Source organism: Vulpes vulpes, chromosome 4 (genome assembly GCF_048418805.1).
Source record: "Vulpes vulpes isolate BD-2025 chromosome 4, VulVul3, whole genome shotgun sequence".
NCBI classification, from domain to species: domain Eukaryota; kingdom Metazoa; phylum Chordata; class Mammalia; order Carnivora; family Canidae; genus Vulpes; species Vulpes vulpes.
The window spans coordinates 99,732,781-99,754,844 of NC_132783.1; the positions used below are offsets into that span (position 1 = coordinate 99,732,781).

Below are 22,064 nucleotides of genomic sequence, written 5' to 3' on the forward strand. Positions count from 1 at the left end.
ATAGAGTAATACCTTAAAGAAAATTTCAAATAATCAAAATAAGAAAAAGTTACCTATACTTCACTACCACAAAATAACATTTACCGTTTTTAAAGAATTTTATTTAAGTCTCTTTTGGATGCATTCTCCACCCACACCCCAGGCATGCTCATATCATTTGCACAGTTTAACACCTAGCTTTTTCATTTAATATTATAAAATGCCATGTATTGCATTGTTTTAAAATCCCAATTTTAATGACTACAGGCTATTCCATCAAGTAGATGTGCTATAATTTTACAATTCCCTACTGCTCGATATTTACATCGTTTCCATTTTTTCTTTAGGTTAAATGTCATTACAAAGAAAATTTTTGTGTGTAAAGCTTTTCTGCATTTAGGACTACTCTTAGATTCATAGCAGTAAAATTAATGGGTCAAGGATACAAAGAAAATAAATCCTGAGGTAAAGAATTAATGCAGGTTCTATTTGAAGTGAAAAATATCACTTTAAATGCAAAGATTTGTCTTTTGGATCTGATGCTCAAATCATAGAAGGCTGTAGAAAACTGTCAAAGCTGGCAAATTCTAGTCACTTAAGTGTGGTGCTCACTAGTATTCTGCTCCTTTAACTGCACAAGTTTATTGCTGAGCCCTTATTAATCAAGCATAAATTCTTAACCTTACCTAGATCTACCATCAGAAGGCGAGTGAGGGCGGTGTAGAAGGTGGTGCGGCACCTGAAGTCACTGAGGCTATAACTGTCACCGATTCCAAGGAAGGGGAAGTGTTCACTCTAAAGAAAGCAAAGAGCATCCGAAGTTACTAATGCTTTACCTAAACCACACAGAAAATTCTAGTTACGAATTAAAGGAAGTAAGACTTACCGTGTGGTTTTTTAGCATAAATTTCACAGCATCTATCTTCACAAGTTTTTTTAAAAGGATATAGGTAATAGAAGTTAAGGAATCTGGGGAAATATAATGGTCTTATCAACAGATAATAAATCACAAAATAACACTGAACTCTAACAGTATCAATTTCTATTTATGAAGAATCAATATTATTTCTAAAGAGTATTCCTACAGAAATATCTTTCATTGTGTTAAGAATGATAATCCATTATTAACCAGTGCAATTACTTTTCCTATCTTATACATATTCTAGTTATGGAAAGGAAAAATGAATTTTATAATTAAGACAAAAACTTCTTTACTATTAAAGCCTTGATGGTAGAAAATTAAAACTGACCCTTTTTACATTTTTGGATATAACTTGAGAACTTCTTTTCACTTAATATTACTTCATAAAAAATAATTATAAAAGACTCATAATAGACTATCCAGAAAGAGAAAATTATTCAATTCTAAGAAACAATGGGCCCACTGAGTAGAAATCTAAAGAAATTCTGCTTTAGATGAAGAAGATCAGAATACAATTAGAAAGATGTAGCCAACTGCATGTCATCAAGTGTTGGAGGACAGGTTTAAATAACCTAACATTTCTCAAGTACCTACCAGGTGTGAGACATTTTGTATTTGTTCATTTGCCTAATCTTCACAATTATACTGTTAAATACTATTTCTTATTTCTAATCCATAGATAAGAAAATTGAAGTTCACTGGGCAGCCCGGGTGGCTCAGCAGTTTAGCGCCACCTTGGGCCCAGGGCATGATCCTGTTGACCCAGGGTCTGGTCCTGTATCCGGCTCCCTGCATGGGGCCTGCTTCTCCCTCTGCCTTTGTGTCTCTCTCTCTCTCTCTCTCTCTCTCTCTCTGTCTCTCATGAATGAATGAATGAATGAATGGAAATCGAAGTTCAGAGAAATGCAGTTACTTGTCCAAGATCATGCAGTTAGGGCCTGATACTTACTGCTTGAGATCTGAACTGAGGTTTGACCGCAGAGGCTGTGTTGTCTCTACTGTACCCATTACCACCTCAACAGCTCATCTCAGAATGAGAATAAAGTTGAGAAATCATAAACACTGTCGCAAGGCCTAAATAATTTCTGGTGAATGCTGCCATCAAAGATGGGTTGATGTATTTCTAAGACTAGTATATAGACGCCCACTTTTCTTACTTAGTCACTCAGGCATGGGTGTAAAAGAGCAGAAAAAGCATTGAACACAAGTCAGAAGAGCTGAGCTTTTGGCTTGACTACACCATCCACTCAGCTCTGAGTCTGAGTATTCTACTCAGCCCCTCTGGGCCTTAGTTTCCCCCTCTAACAAATGAGGGTGATACCCAAACCATCTTACAGGATCACTGTGAGGATCAGATAAGGCAAATGTCTTCGCCGATTATAAGTCCAGGAGGAAGATGCAAAGATGCAGAGAATTAACACCGTACAGAATGTTTGCTACTTGCAGGGTTAATTCTCACAATCCCAGGAGATGGACAGGATCACTTCTGTTTTTCTGATTAGGGAACAAATCCAAAAAAATGAAGTGAAATTTTCCAAAAGACAAACAGTATAATTCAGATTCAAATCCCTCTGCCTCTAAAGCAACCATTTCAGTTGCATTTTAAGCACATTCACTTTCATATTAAGACTGTAAACCTTTCTAAGGGCAGGGGCCACACCTGTGCATTTTCTTCAGTGCACTGCCACCAGTGGGTTCTCAGTGCGCTGTGTTTTTCTGGCAGGCTGAAGATGAACAAGATTAGGGCGGAGAGGTAGGAGGTCTTTCCTTGTGTACAAAGATGAGATTTGATGATTTTTCCCCAGTATAAATCACCGAGCAGAAGAACTGCCATTCAAACTTCACTCAGTTAAACAGGGGTGGGGATCAATAAACTAAGAAATATCTTAAGTAATTACCAAATACAATTCTCTTGGAATTGCAAAGTTAAAAGTGACAGGGTCTATGGGTAATAAGAATGCTGCCATTAATAGGAACCTTCCTGTCAGTGCTACTAATAAACAGCAAGTCATGTTTTGACAATAGAATATTTATGGTAGCAATAAACAGAACATTCACAGGAAGAGTCTCATCTGCCAAAGACACATTTTCTGTAGAACTGCATCTGTGCACTTTGTATCAAGGCCAGTCTCAGTGCCTTTTAATTATATTCTAAAGCAAAAAAATGATTAAGAATAATTTTTTACTTTTTTCAATAAAGAAAAAAATGAGAATTCATCTGATTATTTATATTCCCTTATAGGAATTAAACTCAAAGCTATTATGGTCCTTAAGAGAGTCTGTAATGTTTTTTTAAAAAGGCAAATGGATACATCATCTTTATGAACTTTTTACTTTCATCTTGTTCTTCTCTAAGAGACTAGGGTTCTCTCATAAGATGCATGAGAGAGCATTTTTGTTGGGTGGGAGCATTTTAGTTGTGTGACACTACTACGTTAGATTTCGGAGGCCTGTCCAGAACAGCTCCTAACAGTGAACACAGTAATGGTGGCCAACAGTAATAGCACCAGTAGCAGGAGTCTAGAGTGGTAAGAATTTAGTAAAAGTCACACATGGAACATGTAAATGGTAGGGCTAAAATTCAGACCCAGGTCTGTCTGACTCGAAACTATAAGCTCTTTTCACTAGGTCATGGCATATCCATCTGGATATGGTGGCACCAATTCAATAATAAGCCTTCCTCACATTCAGGACAGAGCAAACTCCATAGCCTGGCTGATGTTAACACACTAAACAAAATTCCTAGGGAATTTCCTGTTGGTATCTATGTAGTTATGAAAACACTGAGGAGGGTGAACAATGTTTTCCTGATAGCTAACATGACAAATGAAGAAAGGAAAGAAAAAGTCAAGACAAATGGTGTACCTTACAGATGGCTGAAAATTTTGAAAATCTGTACCTTTGAAGAAGAGGAAAACCAGACTGGGAATGAATTGTTTTTTTTCAGTGACAGGAGTACTACACACTTTAGCTGATGGGTGTAGCAGTACCAACTATGACTTCAATTCATGGTATCTAGCCTTTACTGAGTATCAACATTTCATCAAACCTAAAATGTCACTGGTTATAAAAAAATCATTACTTTATGTGCTAAGAAAGAAAAGGTGTTTTAAAATATCAACTGTGGTATTTACATATCTTATTTACATTTACAAAATGTAAAGCAACTTGTTTTAGAATCAAAGGAGCAGTCTATTAGGCATATGATCTTCACTAAGTACCAGAGAGTAGATGATACACTGATATAGGCAATTATTTAAAAGCCATAGATGTTTACAAATAGTTTTTTGCAGACAGAATTAGATCCTGATAATAGGAGAAAGATCAGAGATAAGAAAATGACATGTAAGAAATTATTACAGGTAGGTGATAGGCACAAAGTATAATTACTGAAATATTAGTTTTGTTATTTCAAAAATGAGATTATGTTCATAAACCCTACTAGCCTAAAAAATCCAAATATGTGTAACAAAAATGAAGCATCTTAAGGAATGCTAACGATTACTTAAAAGGAACAGGAGTTAAGGCTTTGTCAATTAACAAAAGGGGTAACATTAATTCAAATGCACACTATGTGGAATTTTGAAACAAGAGAGAAAAAAAGACTCCTAATCTCTAATAACTTACAATTAATAGCAGAGAGGACTAGCCAATACTAAGCTATACGATATTCATTCTCAGATATATAGGTAAGAACTAGGTGTTCAGGAGCATTAAAAAAAATAAAGATGATAGGAATGAGAATGAAAGAAATGAATATTCATTGAGCACCTACTAGGTGATAGGGTCTGTAGTACCAGGTGCCTTATTTTATTAGATAACACAGATGTATTGTTACAGTGCTTGCTTCGGTGGCACATACACTAAAATTAGAACAAGACAGAGAATATTAGCATGGTTCCTGTGCAAAGATATATTTTTACATAGTTACTATTTTATTTAATCTTTACAAAATTCCAAGAGGTAGATAATATTCCCTTTCTACAGATGAAGTAACTGAGACTCAGAGAAATTAAATGACTTGTTCATGTTCTTTCAGTAAATACAATGACAAAGGATCATAACTGTTTCAGTACGGCTTCACTAAGTCTTTAGCAAGACCTGAAAATTTAAAAGAGATCTAACTGAGTTGCAATGGGTCAAATGAAAAGAAAAGTGTATGTGGTGATTCAGTGAAAGGTAATGAAGGGTGTCAAGAAGGAAGGTAAAATAAATTTCCTTGGCCTGAGCATAAAGTACAAATTGTGGTTGAGTGGTGGATCAGGAAATTAGTTACGAGAACTCAATAAGTCAAGTATTGTTACAGAACTCAAGTTCTAATCAATAATTTTACTTTGACCCAAGAAGCAAGTGGAAGCGATTCTGGGCTTTTGGGAAGAGAAATGATCAGATCACAATAATACTTGAGGAAGGTAATCTTCTGAAGCAGAAACCTAAAGAACTGAGTGAAGGTTTGAATAAATGGGTTACAGAAAAGGAGCAGAGAGGATTCTCATACTTGATTCTAGTATAAAAACAAATGGAGCAGATAAATTATGAGATGACTTTTCCATGGATAATAGAGACAGAAAACAAGTAAATAAATCAACATTTCTTTTGATGAGAAATGTTAATAGAAGTATGCCTGAGGGATATATGCTGAAACTAGTTTTATTTAACATTCTCAAAACCATCTGGAGATGGTGGTATTCACTGAAATAAAGCAATACATTTTAATACTGTTTCACAAAAGCAGAATTACTACTGTTTGTTACTAAGTATTTCCTGTAACACACATATCCAATTGTACTTCCATCTTCACTCTTATTTCATTCTACACCTTTGTTTCATGTCTCAGCCTCGACTCTTTCCTGACCCCCACCTCCTTCCAGTTTCATACCCCAGTGGTGGGAAGATCAGTGACAGGGTAAGGATGTCTGGTTTGCACATTACTTGTAGACTTAATGGTTTGTATATAAGCTATGTCCAACTGATGTTGAATAAAAAGAGCTCTCTCACAATCACCATATCAAAATGTCAGATATCCACATTATTTTTAATGCACAGATGTACAGAAAATTAGTAATTTATTTGAGTTAAATTTTAAAAAGAAAAAGAAACTATGTTAATAAAACAATGGACTTTGAATTCTCAGAAAAAATTTGTGAAAGGTGGTCTGGAATCAGGATCAATCCTGTTAGAATTTAAAATCTGTGAGGGCAGGGTCTGTGTCTCATTTGTCTTTTTGCTCTGTACTTAGCAAATGTTAATTAATATCTGCTGAATTGAAAGAGGCCAGTAATAGAAAGTAAATTGTTAGGATGAATATGGAATTAAATTATTTTATTCTAGTGTTAAATCTAAATAAGGATGCAGTTCTGGGTATTGCACTAAAACAACAACAGCAACAACAAAAAACAAACAAGAAAAGACCAATGAAACTGGAAGAGGTTTGGGATTGAAAAAGAAAAGCCTCAAGGTGATCAAGCAGCCTGATTAGGAAACAGAATCTCTGGCTTTAAAATGAAAAAGATTGAGAGAAGCCACTGATAGATTTCTGATACATGTGGGTAGGAATTATATTCACTAAATCCTGGTGTAACAGGAACTAAGGAGAATAGTCCCAAAGTCTTAGGGGGCTAGTGTGAAGCCAAATGTTTGGAATTATTTCTTTAACAAACAACTTGGGCCAGCTTCATGGGATGTCCATGCTATTCACTCGTACAGGGTTCTTCTATGCCTAGAAGGGTCTGTGTTTGCTTCAATGCTGTATTGTTGAGGTCTTGAATTTTTTTTTTTAAGATTTTATTTTTAAGTCATCTCTACACCCAATGCAGGGCTTGAACTACAACCCTGAGATCCAGAGTCACATGCTCCACTGACTGAGCCAGCCAGGTTCCTTGAAATGCTTAATAACTTATGAACAAGGCACCCCACATTTTCATTTTGTACATGGCCCTGCAAATTATACAGGTAGTCTTGCAATAACATGGAGAAGTTATTCATCCTAAGAACTGTAGCTAATGGTAGCAACAGAGTAAAACGAGTTTGGATAAATTCATGAACTAGTGGAGAATCTGTTTTTAAGTGGTAAAGATATTCTGAGTTTTCTTTGAAGATGATGTAGTAAAGGCAACTACCAACAGAGGGCCTAATAGAAAATGAAATTTCCTTTCTCCTTATTATCTACCTGAAACCCAAAGTGAGACATGTTGTTGCTGTAAATTTGAGCAAACAATGAATTAAATAGGAATACTGATCAATTACTTTTCAAGGGAAAAAAACCTGAAATAATGATTACTAAATCAAACAGATTTTTTGATGAAATGTAACACATCCCTCCCTCTTTCTCAGCATGTAAAGCAAGTTTAATTGGTTGCTTTGTAGGACCCTTCTCTCCCCAGTTCCTCCAGAAGCTTCCTTGTTCTATTACTGGAACAATCTCATCTCTTTCCCAGTTAGACAGAAAATAGGATTTATGACTGGAACGTATTTGAAAGAGGGGAAAAGTGTCCACAAATATTAAACCTGAATGTGGAGTTGATTAAAAAGTTACTCAGAGGTATCTGCTAAGTGTATTATATATACCCCCCATGAACTGAATCTTATGGGAAAACAAACTTTCCCTCAAAAAGGCCACTGGATTTTATTTTGTTTATTTATTTTAAAGATTTTATTTATTTATTCATGAGAGATTAAGAGAGAGAGGCAGAGACATAGACAGAGGGAGAGGCAGGCTCCATGGAGGGAGGCTGATGTGGGATTCGATCCTGGACTGGGATCATGCCCTGAGCCAAAGGCAAACGCTCAACCGCTGAGCCACCCACACGTCCCAGGCCACTGGATTTTAAAATTACAGTAGTCTTACCAACTTGGAAAGCTTCAAACCATGGGGTAAAATAAAATGCAACAGCCTCTCCAGTTAAAATCCAAGGATATAATGTAATGGCTTCCTCACACACATTTAAAGGAACTAGGTTAGCTCTAAAAATGTCAAGTCTGCCCTCCCCTAGTGAAGACAAAGTCTTATACAGAGGTACCCGATCTTCTTATTTGGGACATCTAGTCCTATCTTCCAATTATCTTAAAAAGCACAAGTTCTCACAGTAGAGCCCCTAAGTCACCAGCATCCCAAGAAACTTGCTGAAAATGCAAATTCTCACACCTCCATCTAACACCTCCTAAAACATAAACTCTGGGGGTGAGGTCCAATTTGTGTTCTAACAAGTACTCTACTGATTCTCACCATCACTAAGGTTTGAGAATACTATTTTTTTATCTTTATTTTTTTAAAAGATTTTTATTTACTTACTCATGAGAGACACATAGAGAGAGACACAGAGACACAGGCAGAGGGAGAAGCAGACTCCATGCAGGGAGCTTGATGTGGGACTCGATCCCGGGTTACCAGGATCATGCCCTGGGCCGAAGGCAGGTGCCAAACTGCTGAGCCACCCAGGGATCCCAGAATACTACTTTAAAGGCAAGTAAACATGAGTCTTTTTAGCATTTCTTAAAAAGAACATCTTTTGTGATTTCAATTTCCAAACAAGTGGTCAGATACAAGAACACCAAAGTTCATAGATTGGTTTTGAGAACCATAAAAAAATACTGAGTAGGATTCACTCTGAAGAAGATAAAAATGGAAAAAACTAAATGAGAATTATCTCAGGACGTGCAATAGAAAGTAATCAGGAACATTTAAAAACTTTGTAGTAAGATGTTTTTCAGTTATTCCTTACTAATATTTTAAATACAAATATTAATATGTAAACAGACTGCCATTAATAGAGGCCAGCTGGTAATGATTTTTATCTTGCATGGTTGTTTCTACTGCTGAAGAGTGCCATCTTATTTTTAACATAGATATAATGTATGCTTTAAAATCAGGATTTAAAAACACATTATAATAAAGAAATCGATTGGAAACAACAAAACATGCATTAAGTAACCAGCAACTGCTCTGAAATAGACATACCACTCACATATTCCATTATGTAAATGAATTCAAAGATATTTCATGACTGATCAGCTGGAAGGGACATAATGATTTATAATTCAAATAACTGAGCACTGAAATCAAATTGAACTAATATATATTTCTAAATATGGAAACCTGAAATAATTGTTAGAAAATATAAATCAATGTACCCAAGTTGAAATCATTCGTATCCCTTGGTTTAAATGTTATAGCTTTTAAGTTTTATCTAATAAGTTTTCTGAAAATATGATTTTTTATTAACTTCAAGAAGTGTTCAAAAGCAATAAACAGCTTCTGAAACAAAAGGTTATAATTTTAGAATTAAAGAATATGTAAGAGATATAAGGTGTTAGGAAAAGGATCTTAAATAGTGGGTTGAAATAAATTAGGCGTTATGCAAATTATACCAAAAAGAATACAAATTGAATTAATTTTATATTAGATTTCAATTCCAACCTAAAAAATAGGGTAAATCTAAACAATAGATACGTGCTATAAAATAACACAGGCTTCTTTCCAGATAATATGCTCTCAAAGTAATTCATTGTGAAAAGGCCAGAGTTTGCAAGACTAGGAAGTACTTATAAACCACTTCATATGTTAGAAATAAAGAGTATTTCAGCATTATTATAAAAAAAAAAATACAGGTTGAGTTTTTTTTTAATAAGAAAAAATACATATCTTAAAAAGCCAAAATGACCACTGGAATTGGGTTGTACATCACTTTCCAGTAAAAAGGAAAAACAGCCTGGACAGGTGTAATTTATCATTTTTCTGATTTAATATCAAAGAAATATATTAAAATAATAAAAAGAATCCTGAAATCCTCAAAATTTGTAGTGATAAATAGCCCTCCCTGTCTTTATTGCATTATACCTACTAACAGAAATATTGCATGGTGGATTTTGCCAGACAAGGACGATTATTTTCCAATAAAAAGTTGCATATTAAATTCCAGCACAAAAGTGGGTGTCTAATACTTTGGAAATCTTTTATGGTTTCCCAAGGAACATAATTTTAAACTTAACTAATACAAACATATTCCTGCAGTAAACCTATATTAAAGATTTCCATCCAATGCCACCCATTTTCAGAATGCTGTCCTCATATTTAAATATCAGCTAATCTTGGTGGTTAACTAAACCAACACTTATTTTTCATAACTCCTCTATTTTTGATAGCTAACATATAAAAGAAAATCAACACACTTCTCTCTCATTGGTAGAAACAGGAGAATAGTATTAACTATAATACAATAAGAAATGATGATTCTGGTTTTAGATTTTAAAAACCTGCTAAAGATAGAAACCAAAACATTTAATGCATAATAAGATATCTTATTTTAGAGTAAATAAGATATTGATTTGGTGGTGGCAATAATCCAAGAAGTGGTAAAGCAAACAAACATATAATTTTCTTCCTATTACTTCTTTGTGCCTCTTAAATAATCAAAATAATACTTTTTTTCAATTGAAGAATAGTGAAACTATAGTATTTACTCTTAGGAATTCAATTTTTAGAAGGTAATATTTTTAAAACATTTTGACCTTCTTCAAATTAGTTATATGTTTTCTTTTAAAATAAGAAATCCTTGATAATTAAGAAAAATCACAGACTAAAACAGATGCTGTTGCATACTTTCTTATGTACCCATTTATTAACCTGGATGGATATAAACATAACTTTAGTTAGGAATCTATATATCCATGTAAATTCAATTGTGATTCTAAATAAATGTTCATAGTTGGTGGCTAATATAAATCTTTCAAAAACATACTTTACAGATAAGGATAAATGAAAGGATTTTTTATTAAAAACAATTACAAAAAACAAAAAAACAAAACAAAACAAAAAACCAATTACAGACATTAAGAGCAAGGAAAATACCTGGCCAATAGAATGCACCTGTTTGGGTGTTTCTATATATTACTAGATATATAGTAAAAAGGATATCCAACAGAAAGGTCATTTAGGAACTGGAGAGTCCTTGAAATCACAGGCTCACATCTCCCCCAGTATTTAAGATTCGTAACACTAAATATGAAAAAAAATGGTTTTAATTGTAAGTAAGGCGTTTGCTTGTATAGAGAGAAGATGGAAATACATATATATTTACATAAGTTAGGTGACCTAAATCAGAAACATCTCACTAAGTTGAAAAACGGGCTTAAATACCGCTGGATCATTTTCTATCCTATTCTCTCTAATGGCATAATCAAAATTATATCCAATCAATGTATAATGAACACTGTTCTCCGAAAAAAATTCTATAAATTTAGTTTTATAAATTAAAAAATTGCCTAAGTGTTTCACAAAAGAAACATCAAGTTTGTATGCAAAACAAACATATTAGGTAATGACAGCAAGAGTTACAAAGGTAGTCAAACAGAGGTTCACAATTACACCATGAAATGAACCACCAAACTCGCGGCTCCCATGCTCACTTCTTAAAATCATAATTATTGGTATAGCTTTGTTCTCTGCAAGCAACATAGCACTGTCTGTTACACAGATAAACTGGGCTGCCAACGGGAGGTATACAAATTTAGGCTAAATGTACAAAATTATGCTCATGAGTAGAAACTAGTTAATTCTGCTAACAGATTATAAGGATGATTTAAGGGAAAGTTTCCATGAGGATGTCTCCGATAGCCATAGGTTCCTACTGGAAACAATGAATGCCCTGTCTTAAGGCAATCTAACCTCTGTCAATGATTCCAGTTTGCAAAAATCTCTTTAGTCAATCTTTGAAACTGGGAATTTTCTTCCTAATTAAAAACAAAAATGCTGCCCACTTGAAGAGTCAAAGTCTATAAATGTTTTAAAACCATGTTTTGATGTTGCGTGCTGCAGTTGTTGACAAATAAGAATGTCTTTTGGGTGGTAAATTTTAAATATGTGAAATTAAGTTTCAATTAAGAACAATGCTGCCATTCTAAGAATTAAAGCATAATTTAAAAAGGTCTTGTATTAAAAAATTAAAATTATTACGAGATTTAAACACAGCAAAAATATCTACTACATTCAAAGCAACAACAACAAAAGAAAAATCAAAGAACTCACATTTTTGTCATGAATGTTTCTAGAACATGGTTGTCATCTGTTATTCCTAAAACTTCTGACATACGGGCATATACCTGGATGAAAACATTTAATTGTTAAAAGCTTTATCATTAACATATATTTTCAAGAGACTATTCAAATTGAACAAATGTGAGGTTTAAAGCATTGCTGAATCCACAATGAAGAAGGGAATGGGTAGAGGGAGCAAAGGAAGGATTTTTTTTAAAGTATAATTTAAAAATTTATTCTCTTTTTCTTCCAGGAAGTACCTCTCTTATTTTGAAATACATACCCACACTCACATACTCATTTTATTCCCAGCATATCACATAATTTTTTTTCTCAAAGTGGTAAACCACCCCCTTCTCAAAGATGGGCATATGTATAAAAAGGGCTGAAACATGGAGTGTCTCAATAAAAGGTTCCAACATTTAAAAAAATTTCCATCTATCCCAGCTATCAGCAAACCATCAAATAATTCAGGATTATGTCAGTTATAAAAAAAAGGATTTCAAAAAGAAGAGGAAGTTAAAGAATTTACATTTTCCTCAAAAATCTCTCATTTAAGCTCCCCCAAATACAGAGATAGGTCTTACTTTCCATGCTGAAACTGAAATCCCAGGCTCAGAGATTCTCTGCTGAATACATCAGGGCCTGGGAATCCACTAAGCTTCCAATTAGGGAGTGTTGGTTGCAGACTTTGGGGTGCAACATTTCAGTCCCAACCCAAGCCACATTGAGCTTATAAACACATATCCCACTTTAAGTGGGAAAATGTCACCAGCAGCCAATGGAATATTCCCTAATAGCCTGGCAAAGCTGAGAGGTGGGTTGACACCTCCATACTCCCTGATGCTCTGGTGTGATTCCAGGTTATCCCTGCCAGACACCAGCTGTATAGGATTTCTCTTCTGTGATTTGATCCCCTGTGATTGTGTTCTCTCACTTTCTCTTGATCTGCCTATTTCCTAGGGTACAGTATGGCAACTTAACTTTCACTCTCTATGCCTTTAGCTTTTCACATGTAAACACCAGCTTGGTATACAGCCATAGGTCACAAAGGTGAGATAAAGATCACAGAGCACCACAAATCACCAGAATTAAAGGGTTATACAGGGGAGGCAGGCTGTTCATTGCAGAGATCTCGTATCTGGATTTTAAACACTATACAAAGCAGAAGTGTGTGTTCTGGGCTTCCAACCTAAGTCCTATAACCAGGAGCTGCTCCAGCCAGTGGTGAGTGAGTGGGAGAGAGAGAGAGAGAGGGAAAAGAAGGGGCAAGTGGAGACGGCAAGAGAAGGAAGGAAGGGGCAGAAGAGTGGATGGGAAAAGCTGGGGGGACAGAAAGGAAGATTGCTATTCACATTCCTGTTGCCTCTTCTGCTAATTTCTGAGCCCTACAGAAAAGCATTTTAATGACTGTATCTAGGAGTTTGCTCACAAGAGTAGGCCTTTGTCTCCTAAGATTGAAGCTACACTGTGTTTGTAAGATGTTTAGAGAGAAGGAGGAGCCAGGAAGAGAAAATCTCGGGAATGAGTTACCACCAATCCTCAATGATCAGAAACCTTGAAGCACACAAAAAGCTCAAAGGAAGACTGGTATGTGGAAAGGGAAGTTTCCCTTATCTCAGCATGATCCAAAACCTCTCTATGGAAGTCAATTGGGCCCTTGGAAAATCTGATACTGATATGATTGATGGCACACGAGGCCCTTCACAACTTGGCCCCAATGTACCTTATCTTCTAGCATTTGCCTCCATCTGAGGTCACAATAAAATACTGATGGATCACTGAGGCTCCTTATACAATTTCAGATTTTTTTAAAAAAAGATTCTATTTATTTATTCATGAGACACACACACACACACACACACACACACACACACAGAGAGAGAGAGAGAGAGAGAGAGAGAATGGCAGAGATACAGGCAGAGGGAGAAGCAGGCTCTACGCAGGGAGCCTGACGTGGGACTCGATCCTGGGTCTCCAGGATACACCTTGGGCTGCAGGCGGCGCTAAACCGCTGTGCCACAGGGGCTGCCCCAATTTCAGATTTCTAGGAGTTCATGTACTGTTCATTTTGCCTAAATCAGCTTTCTTCACACTCTTCCCTTGATTCCCATTCAAAAGTTGTATCTCCTCGGAAGCCTTCTCTGCCTTCCCAGGAGGAACAAGTTGCATTATCCTTTATTTTCCCACAGTCTCTGGTCAATCCTTCTCTTATGGTATTTTTCACACTGTAATTGCCTGGGTGTCCCTCACCCCCACTACACTGTATCATATTTTTGTAAAACCGAAGTTTACATTTTCAAGACTTTATAAATGCTATTTTTTATAGCATAACTCAGCATTAATCTAATTTAGATTTTACCCATGCCACACTGAACAATAAAACCACAACAACTAAAAAGTGATTTTAAACATCTAAGACATTTTAGCATTTAAAAAATAGCTTTTCTTTAATTGGTAGTAATTACAAGGAAGTTTTCTGTAGTGTCCCTAGCTTCAAGAAAGAAGTAAGCTAGGCAGGCAGGTCTGTTGTGCTCTGCTGTCAAAACAGTTTCTCAGAGCATCAGATTTGACCCAATAAGATACTAGAAAAAACAGTCAACATTGACACATGGCAGTGCTTTAATCCACAATTATCCTTGTAACTTGCACCATTCCTTTTATCATCCATTAGCTTTGATTCCCATTATCCCATCTAGAACTGTGTCAACGCTTTTGTCCCTGGGGATTTCTCTCCACTACTAGGATCTGACAGTCAAGCTGGAGTACTAAACAGGATCATTACCTCTTAAATCCACTTATCTGATCTACTGAATAGTAAATTGAAAAGCTCATTAAGAGCAACAATCTGATTTGTTTTCACGTGTGACAGGGTCATTTAAAATCAATGTATGATTACTGCATTTCTTTTAAAAGACTCTCACATTTTCCAAGGAACTTTATCATTCAGGAAGCATGCAGATAATATGAAAATGTCTTCAAACATTTGGAATTCAATTATAACATAGGCATATAATTTGGGGGTGGGAAGTAGTTTGTCCAGTGAGGAAATATCTTTAAGAATGTTTACCACAAAGCACAAATCAATGAATGCTTTCTACAGGAAAAATTCTAACACGATATTTAGGAGTTTTCAACATTTTCTAAAACTTCTATCATTTTACCAAAAAAATTTTTATTACAGGAAGAAGAAACTACATCACAATACTCATTTTAAGGAAGGATATAGAAGTTGGCATAGGAATACAAGAAAGGAGGAGGAGAAAAACCTTCCTTTAAGTTCATAGATTTCTAATTTTTTATTTCAGAATCATTTGAGGTAATTAGATCATTATGAAAAATAAGCAAAGGTTTAAGAAATAAGAGACTAAGCTCATGTGTGTTGTCCATCCTTCTCTAAGGGATATGGTGAAGTTCAAATTAGCTATGCCTTTCTTTGGTCAGTGTTTCATATAACCAATGTGCACTCATCACAAGCTAGTTTTGCCTGGCCATCTGTGCCTTCTTCCCACTCTTCTTTTTTAAAATTTTACTTTTTAATATGACTGTATTTCTCTATTAGACTATAAGCTCCCTGAGGGCAGAGATGATGTTCTTTTATCTCCCATGCCTGATACTCAATAAATGTTGGTTAAACAAATTAGAAAATGAATATATTGTTAAAGTGCACGTCTTGGTTGATTTCATTTCTTTCATAATTTTTTAACAAAAGCAAAACAACCATAAAGGGTATGGTTTTTGCACAGAACTTTTTCTCTGCAAAAATAATATACCCAAAATTCTACTTACCAGAAGAAACCCTGATAAAATTTTATTATTTAAAAAGCTCTCCCTTCCTTTGATAGAGTATCCACTGTTGCCTGCCTGTTTGTGGCACTTCTCATATGATACAAAAGAATACAATTCTGTCGTACTATTAATTTTCCATGTGCATATGTCTTTCCTCTGCTATTTCAAGCAAGTGCTGAGGGCAGGGAAAATATTTATTTCTTTTAACATCTCCAGAATATTTAGAACATTCACGTGACAACCTTAGCAATGTAGAAAAGAAACATGGGCTTTGGTTCCCAAAGATAACTGAATTTGAATTCTGGATCTGCCACTAACTAGGTTAAAATCTCTGAATCTTGGTTTCCTATCTGTAAAATAGGAATAATAATACCTACTTAATGGCTTTTGGACAGATGAAATGATGATACCTAAATACAGAGCCTGGCATTTGGTAGTTACTCAACAAATGCTGCTTCTCTCCTGGACCCCTTCTTATAAGTAGGTACTAAAAGCTGTCAGCTAATACCTTTCTTCCAAGAGAAGGCTCATTATATAAAAAAAATAACAGAAAAGTAAGAAGGTGCTTATCTCGAAGATTTTCACACTTCACAGATAAAGTTAAAACCTTAAATCTCTACTAACTTTGAAATCTTTACATATATATTCAGTCAATTCACCCTAATAATGGTCAGGGGTATTTGTTAAAAGCATAAAACTTCAAAATTTCATGATACAAATCTGAATTTTTTCTACTTCTACATAGCTATTATCTTAGAAGCTAGGAAAATTACCATTCTAACCACTCATCCATCTTTTTAGCTCTTGAAATGCAGGAAGTTGTTAAAAATGTAAGAAATCATTATTACAGATTTGAGAAGACATGCTCCTAAAAAAACTGTTCTAATATGTTTGTTTTCTTATCTTTGTTTATTTTACTCTGTTTATTTTACTTTTTAATTTCAGAAAAGAGTATTTGGGTATGTACATAATGCTTCACAATGCATATGTCCTCCTCTAACTCCTCTATTAACCAAAGGACAAATATTGCCTGTGAACAGGCAGGTAGCTTAAGTGATCTTGTATCTGGCTTTTTAAAAGGGAAACCAGGCAAGATAAGAAAACCAGACAAGGAATAAGCATACAAATAGAAGTAGGATTCTGAGTTGTAAATTTAATTTAATAAAGAATAAAAGCATATGGTATGATAATTTTTTAAATTGCTTTCTTTTTCCAATCCTAATTCTTGGTCTTGGGTATCTGCAGTGTTGTCTCTAACATTCTGGTTATAACTTTGAAGAAACTAATTATGTCAATCCTTAAATTTGAAGTAGATTACAGAACTGGGAAACCCAGAATATTAGTTCCTAAAGGTTGTATGGATATATAATGACAGTCACAGAAATTCAATAACAGCCCTCTATGAAATGTACTCAAAAGCACCACATGAAACAAATTAAAAAGAACAATGAATCTCTCATTCTGTGCAAATAAGAAAATAAGAGAAAACACTGGTTCTATAGGTTTTCATAAGAGTTGTTATAATGAATTAAGATTTTGGATAATGAATCTTCAGAAAATTACAGTAAGTTAATACCCTTAGGCCTTCTATAAATGTTTAAGATGTTATAACTTCTCAAAGAGCTTTTGTAAGCAGGCTGAATGCAGAAAATTAGCAGTGCTGTGGGAATCAACAACAAAGTATTCTGACATCAGATGATATACTTTCTTGAACCAATCTATTCCCCAAAATTCGCATCTAATAATACAAAATTGATACCACATTTTTTTAAAAAACTCCAATAATTATATATTTTAAAGTATTGTTTCAATCTGAAGTGATTTATCAAGATTTTTAACTGGTTGTAATTTGGTAAAACAAAGCCTGTCACCAGAAAGAATCCAATATAGTGAAAGCAGTAACATTCCTTAGGAAAAGAATTTTGGAACTTAGTGTGATATTACTTATTACGAATAAGAAACCAATTTTTGTATTTTTGTCTTAGGCTTCAAGCACCCCTGATGTCAATGTAGTGCTTTCTATAAAAGAGACCCGTTGAAGTGAGAGGTGGGGGTGGGGGGTGGGGGGGGGGGAGGAGAAGGAGAGGTGTAAGAGGGAATAGAGGATTTAATGACTTCGATCTAAATCGTTTGGAACTAAAGATACTGAGGTCTTTCATTAATGCTTGAAGCAAGTTAAAACATGATCACAATTAACTTATGACCACATCAAAAGGTATGATGGTACAAATATCATTGCTTCATATTAAATATACAAACTTAGTGCTGCTGAATAGATACACGTTAATCTTGGTTGACTAATTTTCCCATATCATTTAAAGTGGCATCACAAAATATAAGACCAAAATTAGGTAAAAAAAATCTCTTGCCAGAATTTAATTTTAAAACCATAATTAATGATGGAAACCAATTGGTAAAAAGGTTAGAATTCTGCTTGCCTGATTCAGTGGAATACAGAATGGCAACTGACAAAAGAAAAGCTGGCTATGGAAGTACAAAATAAATATAAATGTTAAATGTTTATTTCAATTAGAATATCTGAACCCACCATCTGTGGTGGCCATCTTGCTAAGGGGACATGTACCTAACAAATCTCTTAAGAGGCATTCCCAATCTGCTTGAATAAGCCATTGTATAAGAAAACTTGGAGCGACCACTTTGGCCTCATATTTCCTTCGCTCTACATCCTGTGGCACAAAGCACGAACTCAGCAGGCTGGGGTGCAGGGCTGCCTGCTGCCTTGTGATAATCCCCTCTCCCAGTAGGGGCCTCCACTGATGCATGGCTAAGAACATGCTTCCTCTTTTGCTTGCACCCCAGTGGGGTTTCCATTCCTAACTTGGGCCCAAATCCAGACTACTAAGGAAGGGCTCCAGATGCTGCCAGAGATATTTTTGGATTAGTTTCTAAACAATCATTTATTTGAAAGAGGAGTACAGGTACAGCGTGAAAACCAGCAATACTGGTAATTTTGGAGAGATTCTTTCCCTGTCTCTCCCCCCACCCCACCCCCACCCACCCTGCCCAGATCTAAGGTCTAACTACCACCTGTTCAACAGAAGCTGGCTGTTTGCCTCATTTTCCTTCAGGGAGCCACTGACTAAGGATCTCCACCAGCATGAACCTAATGTCTCCCGACAGGCTCTCACTAGCCAAGAGGGACCTGGGTCGAGTGCACCAGTTATTGGTCACAGGATACACAGCTCATAGAAAGCCTCCTGTGGTGCAACCAGCTGAAACCCAACTAGAGAAGATGGGGAGTGTACATTTGTCCTGACACAGCTTTGCTCCTGCTGGCTGCCAACTCACTCCATGTCTGGGGCCAAGCTTCTGTTGGACTAGTCTTCTGTGGCTAAAACCATGGGAAAGCACTGGGTAAATATATTATCTTCCCAAGCTCATACAATGAGAAGCTAATCATGGCTATGGCACAAGTCTACTAGAAGAAGGCCTGATGAATAATTCTGGTGGAAGATTTTGAGACTATGGTTTAAAGGGGGGCATTTCAGGCATTTTATTTATAAATCTTTGCAATAGCAAATTTATATCATGATTAGATTTTGGAGCAAAGAAGTTGATGCTAGTTGGAAGTTTGTGATTGGGAAATAAAAGATTTTTTTTTTTTTTTTTTTTACTGTAATTCCCCATTCCTTTCAAAGGCGTCCACCAGAAACACTCTGGCATAAGGAATACATGTACTATAGACACCATTCAATGTAGACACTGAATAGATGCTATTCAGTGTGGATACAGAAAACTTCCTCCTTTCAGGTATGACTAACTGGTTAGAACTGGCCACTTCAGAAATGTAATTGAGAAACCTACGCTGCTTTCATCACTCTATGCAATCATGCTATGCAGAGTCTTTGCAGTTAATACTGCTTAGTAGCTGAGGACTGAACATCTGGTTATAAAACATGCATACTGTAGATAGGTTATATAGTGCATAAAAAGGGAACTCAGACAAGGTACCCCTACACTTATCACTGTGAGCATGTAGCTATTTTAGTAATAAGAACCTGGGGCTGTGGTGAGACAAGCATAAAGACTGGTGACCCACCACAATAACCAGCAGCTCAACTCACCTTAACTATTTTCCAAGCCTTCTCTGGAACTCTGGACACATCACTCCTCAGGCGTACAACCTAAAAAGCACAGAGTTTAGGGACCTGGCACCTGACGTTAGGGACAAGGGAAGAGCAGAAGGCCTTCCCAACTTCAGATATAGGGAGGATGTGGCTCAGGATCTTTGTGGCTGTCACTTAAAATGCTCTGGGGATTTTGATTTTATTCTGTAAGCTATGAGCAAAGACAACGGTGACGTGCTGTGTAAAGCCTGGATGTGTTTATAAATACTACACAATGGGTTTGCTTCCATGGAATAATTCAAGAAAACAATTACTAGAGGATAGTCCTAGAAAAGAACAAATTATCAATAATAGTTGACAGCTGTTTTTAGGACTCTCTTGGCACTGTTGTTGCTCATGAGGCACTCTCATTAGGCAAGTGTGGCAACCAGGGCTATGGATTTAAAGTAGGCTGAGTTATCTCTTCATGAGTAAGAGTATGTTTTTAATAAATGGAACTCATTTGCATGGTCATTCAGAAGGTAAGTACATCATACAGTCTTCTACCAGTTAATCTAATTCTTGCACACACACTTTCCCCCAAATTCTCTACTCTAAATGCAAAATAAATTATAGTTACGTGGGTACTAGGACTTTACCAGATCCCCACCTCTACTTCTAACATCTTTATTTTATTCTTACATGTTACCTATTAATATTCTATTTCTGTCTCCACATTGTCTCTCTGAAACGTGTCCCATTTTCTACATCCCATGCAACTTCTGTATCTTTTTCCTCCTAAGAAACTCTCAACTCTCTTTGGGAAGTACAATCTGACACAGAGTAGAGGAATAATGGCCCACAGAATGAAAAAGGGGGTGTCAATCACATCAGCCCCATTTGTACTACTCTGTCAAATCAGCTATGTTCATTATGTTCATTTTTTCATTATATTCTCAAATTTTACTCAAAATGTTGTTCCCATAATGTTTTGCCTTTCAATTTCTGACCTTCATGCTAGCATAGTTAGTGAAAACTTTACTTAGTGAAAACTTTAACCTACCCCAAATGCAAGTGATCAGGGTTTACCTTCTAGTGGCCCATTAATGCCTTCCAACTCTAACACCTGATTTCTCTGGGTAGGCAATATCTGGGGCAACAGGTTAGGTCCCACTTCCATCTTAGTTTTCCCACTGAACCCTTCTCCATATTGAAAATTAGCTAAAACATACACAAAATCTTAACTGGTGGACCAAGATGATATGCATTTGCCCTGGAAGTATCATCTTCTCTCAGTAAAACAGAAACAGGCAAGTAATTGTTTAGGTATTTTTGTAACTTCACCTTGGAGGAAACACAGAATATATGCGTAGTGTAATACACACGGGGTTTTGAGGGAGACTCTGTTACTTGCTAGTGTAGCATAGTACTTGGCAGATAACAGGCATTCAATAAATATTTTTATTTAATGAATTAACTATAATCCTAGTTAAATTACTTAGCTTCTCAGAGTTTCAGCTTCTTCATCTGTAAAATGGGAAGAATAATAACACAAAAACACAATAACAATATTACAAACTAGGAGTCTAGTGAAATGGTTAAGTCCTACTCTGAAGCCCAAGACTACTTGGATTCTAGCACTTACTGGGTGATTTTTTTTTTTTAAGATTACTTATTTATTTATTCATGGGAGACACACACACACACACACACACACACACACAGAGAGAGAGAGAGAGAGAGAGAGAGAGAGAGAGGCAGAGACACAGGCAGAGGGAGAAGCAGGCTCCATGCAGGGAGCCTGACACGGGACTCGATCCCAGGTCTCCAGGATTACACCCTGGGCTGAAGGCAGCGCTAAACCGCTGAGCCACTGGGCTGCCCTTACTGGGTGATTTTGATCAAGTTCCTTTCTGTCTAAACCTCAGTTTTCTCGAATAAAATATAAGGATGATATTAGGACTAATTTATGATATTTTTTAGAGAGTTAGTTAATTCGGAAAGCACTTAAAACAGTCCTGGCACAGAGTACAGTATTAATTATTATTATTGTCATAATATGTTGTAGCACTGCCAGCATAGTGTCAGAAGCACTTAGGAAGTTTTTAGTATATGGTGAGCACCAAATAAACACTAGCTATTAGCCCTCAGAACAGGTGGCCAGTAAATAGCCACTATTATTTTTAAGTAACATCTAGTCAAACATTAGTCTGACTTTAAGATTATGAGGCACACATCAAGATGACAGTCCCTTTTCTTTGTGCTTTATCTGGAC

The 22,064-nt window shown here is 35.8% G+C and overlaps 1 protein-coding gene and 1 pseudogene across 13 annotated transcripts in view; one reads left to right on the plus strand and one right to left on the minus strand.

Annotated features, from left to right (window-relative positions):
• RANBP17 (RAN binding protein 17) overlaps positions 1-22,064 on the minus strand; it is a 310,517-nt gene that overhangs the window by 83,900 nt on the left and 204,553 nt on the right. For 9 of the 13 annotated variants that reach the window (XR_012001183.1, XR_012001182.1, XM_072756619.1 and 6 more), the window contains 4 exons: positions 11,925-11,998; positions 10,815-10,895; positions 866-929; positions 666-774 (listed from right to left, as the gene is read on the minus strand). Coding sequence is in view for 11 of the 13 variants with exons in the window: in XM_072756619.1 (XP_072612720.1) it covers positions 666-774; positions 866-929; positions 10,815-10,895; positions 11,925-11,998 (328 nt within the window). In the remaining 2 variants the exon portion in view is untranslated. Of the gene's footprint in view, positions 1-665; positions 775-865; positions 930-10,814; positions 10,896-11,924; positions 11,999-19,807; positions 19,868-22,064 lie in introns of all 13 variants that reach the window. The other 4 variants (XM_072756617.1, XM_072756616.1, XM_072756611.1 and 1 more) reach the window with 1 other exon arrangement.
• Positions 4,741-4,841, plus strand: LOC112929110 (U6 spliceosomal RNA; annotated as a pseudogene).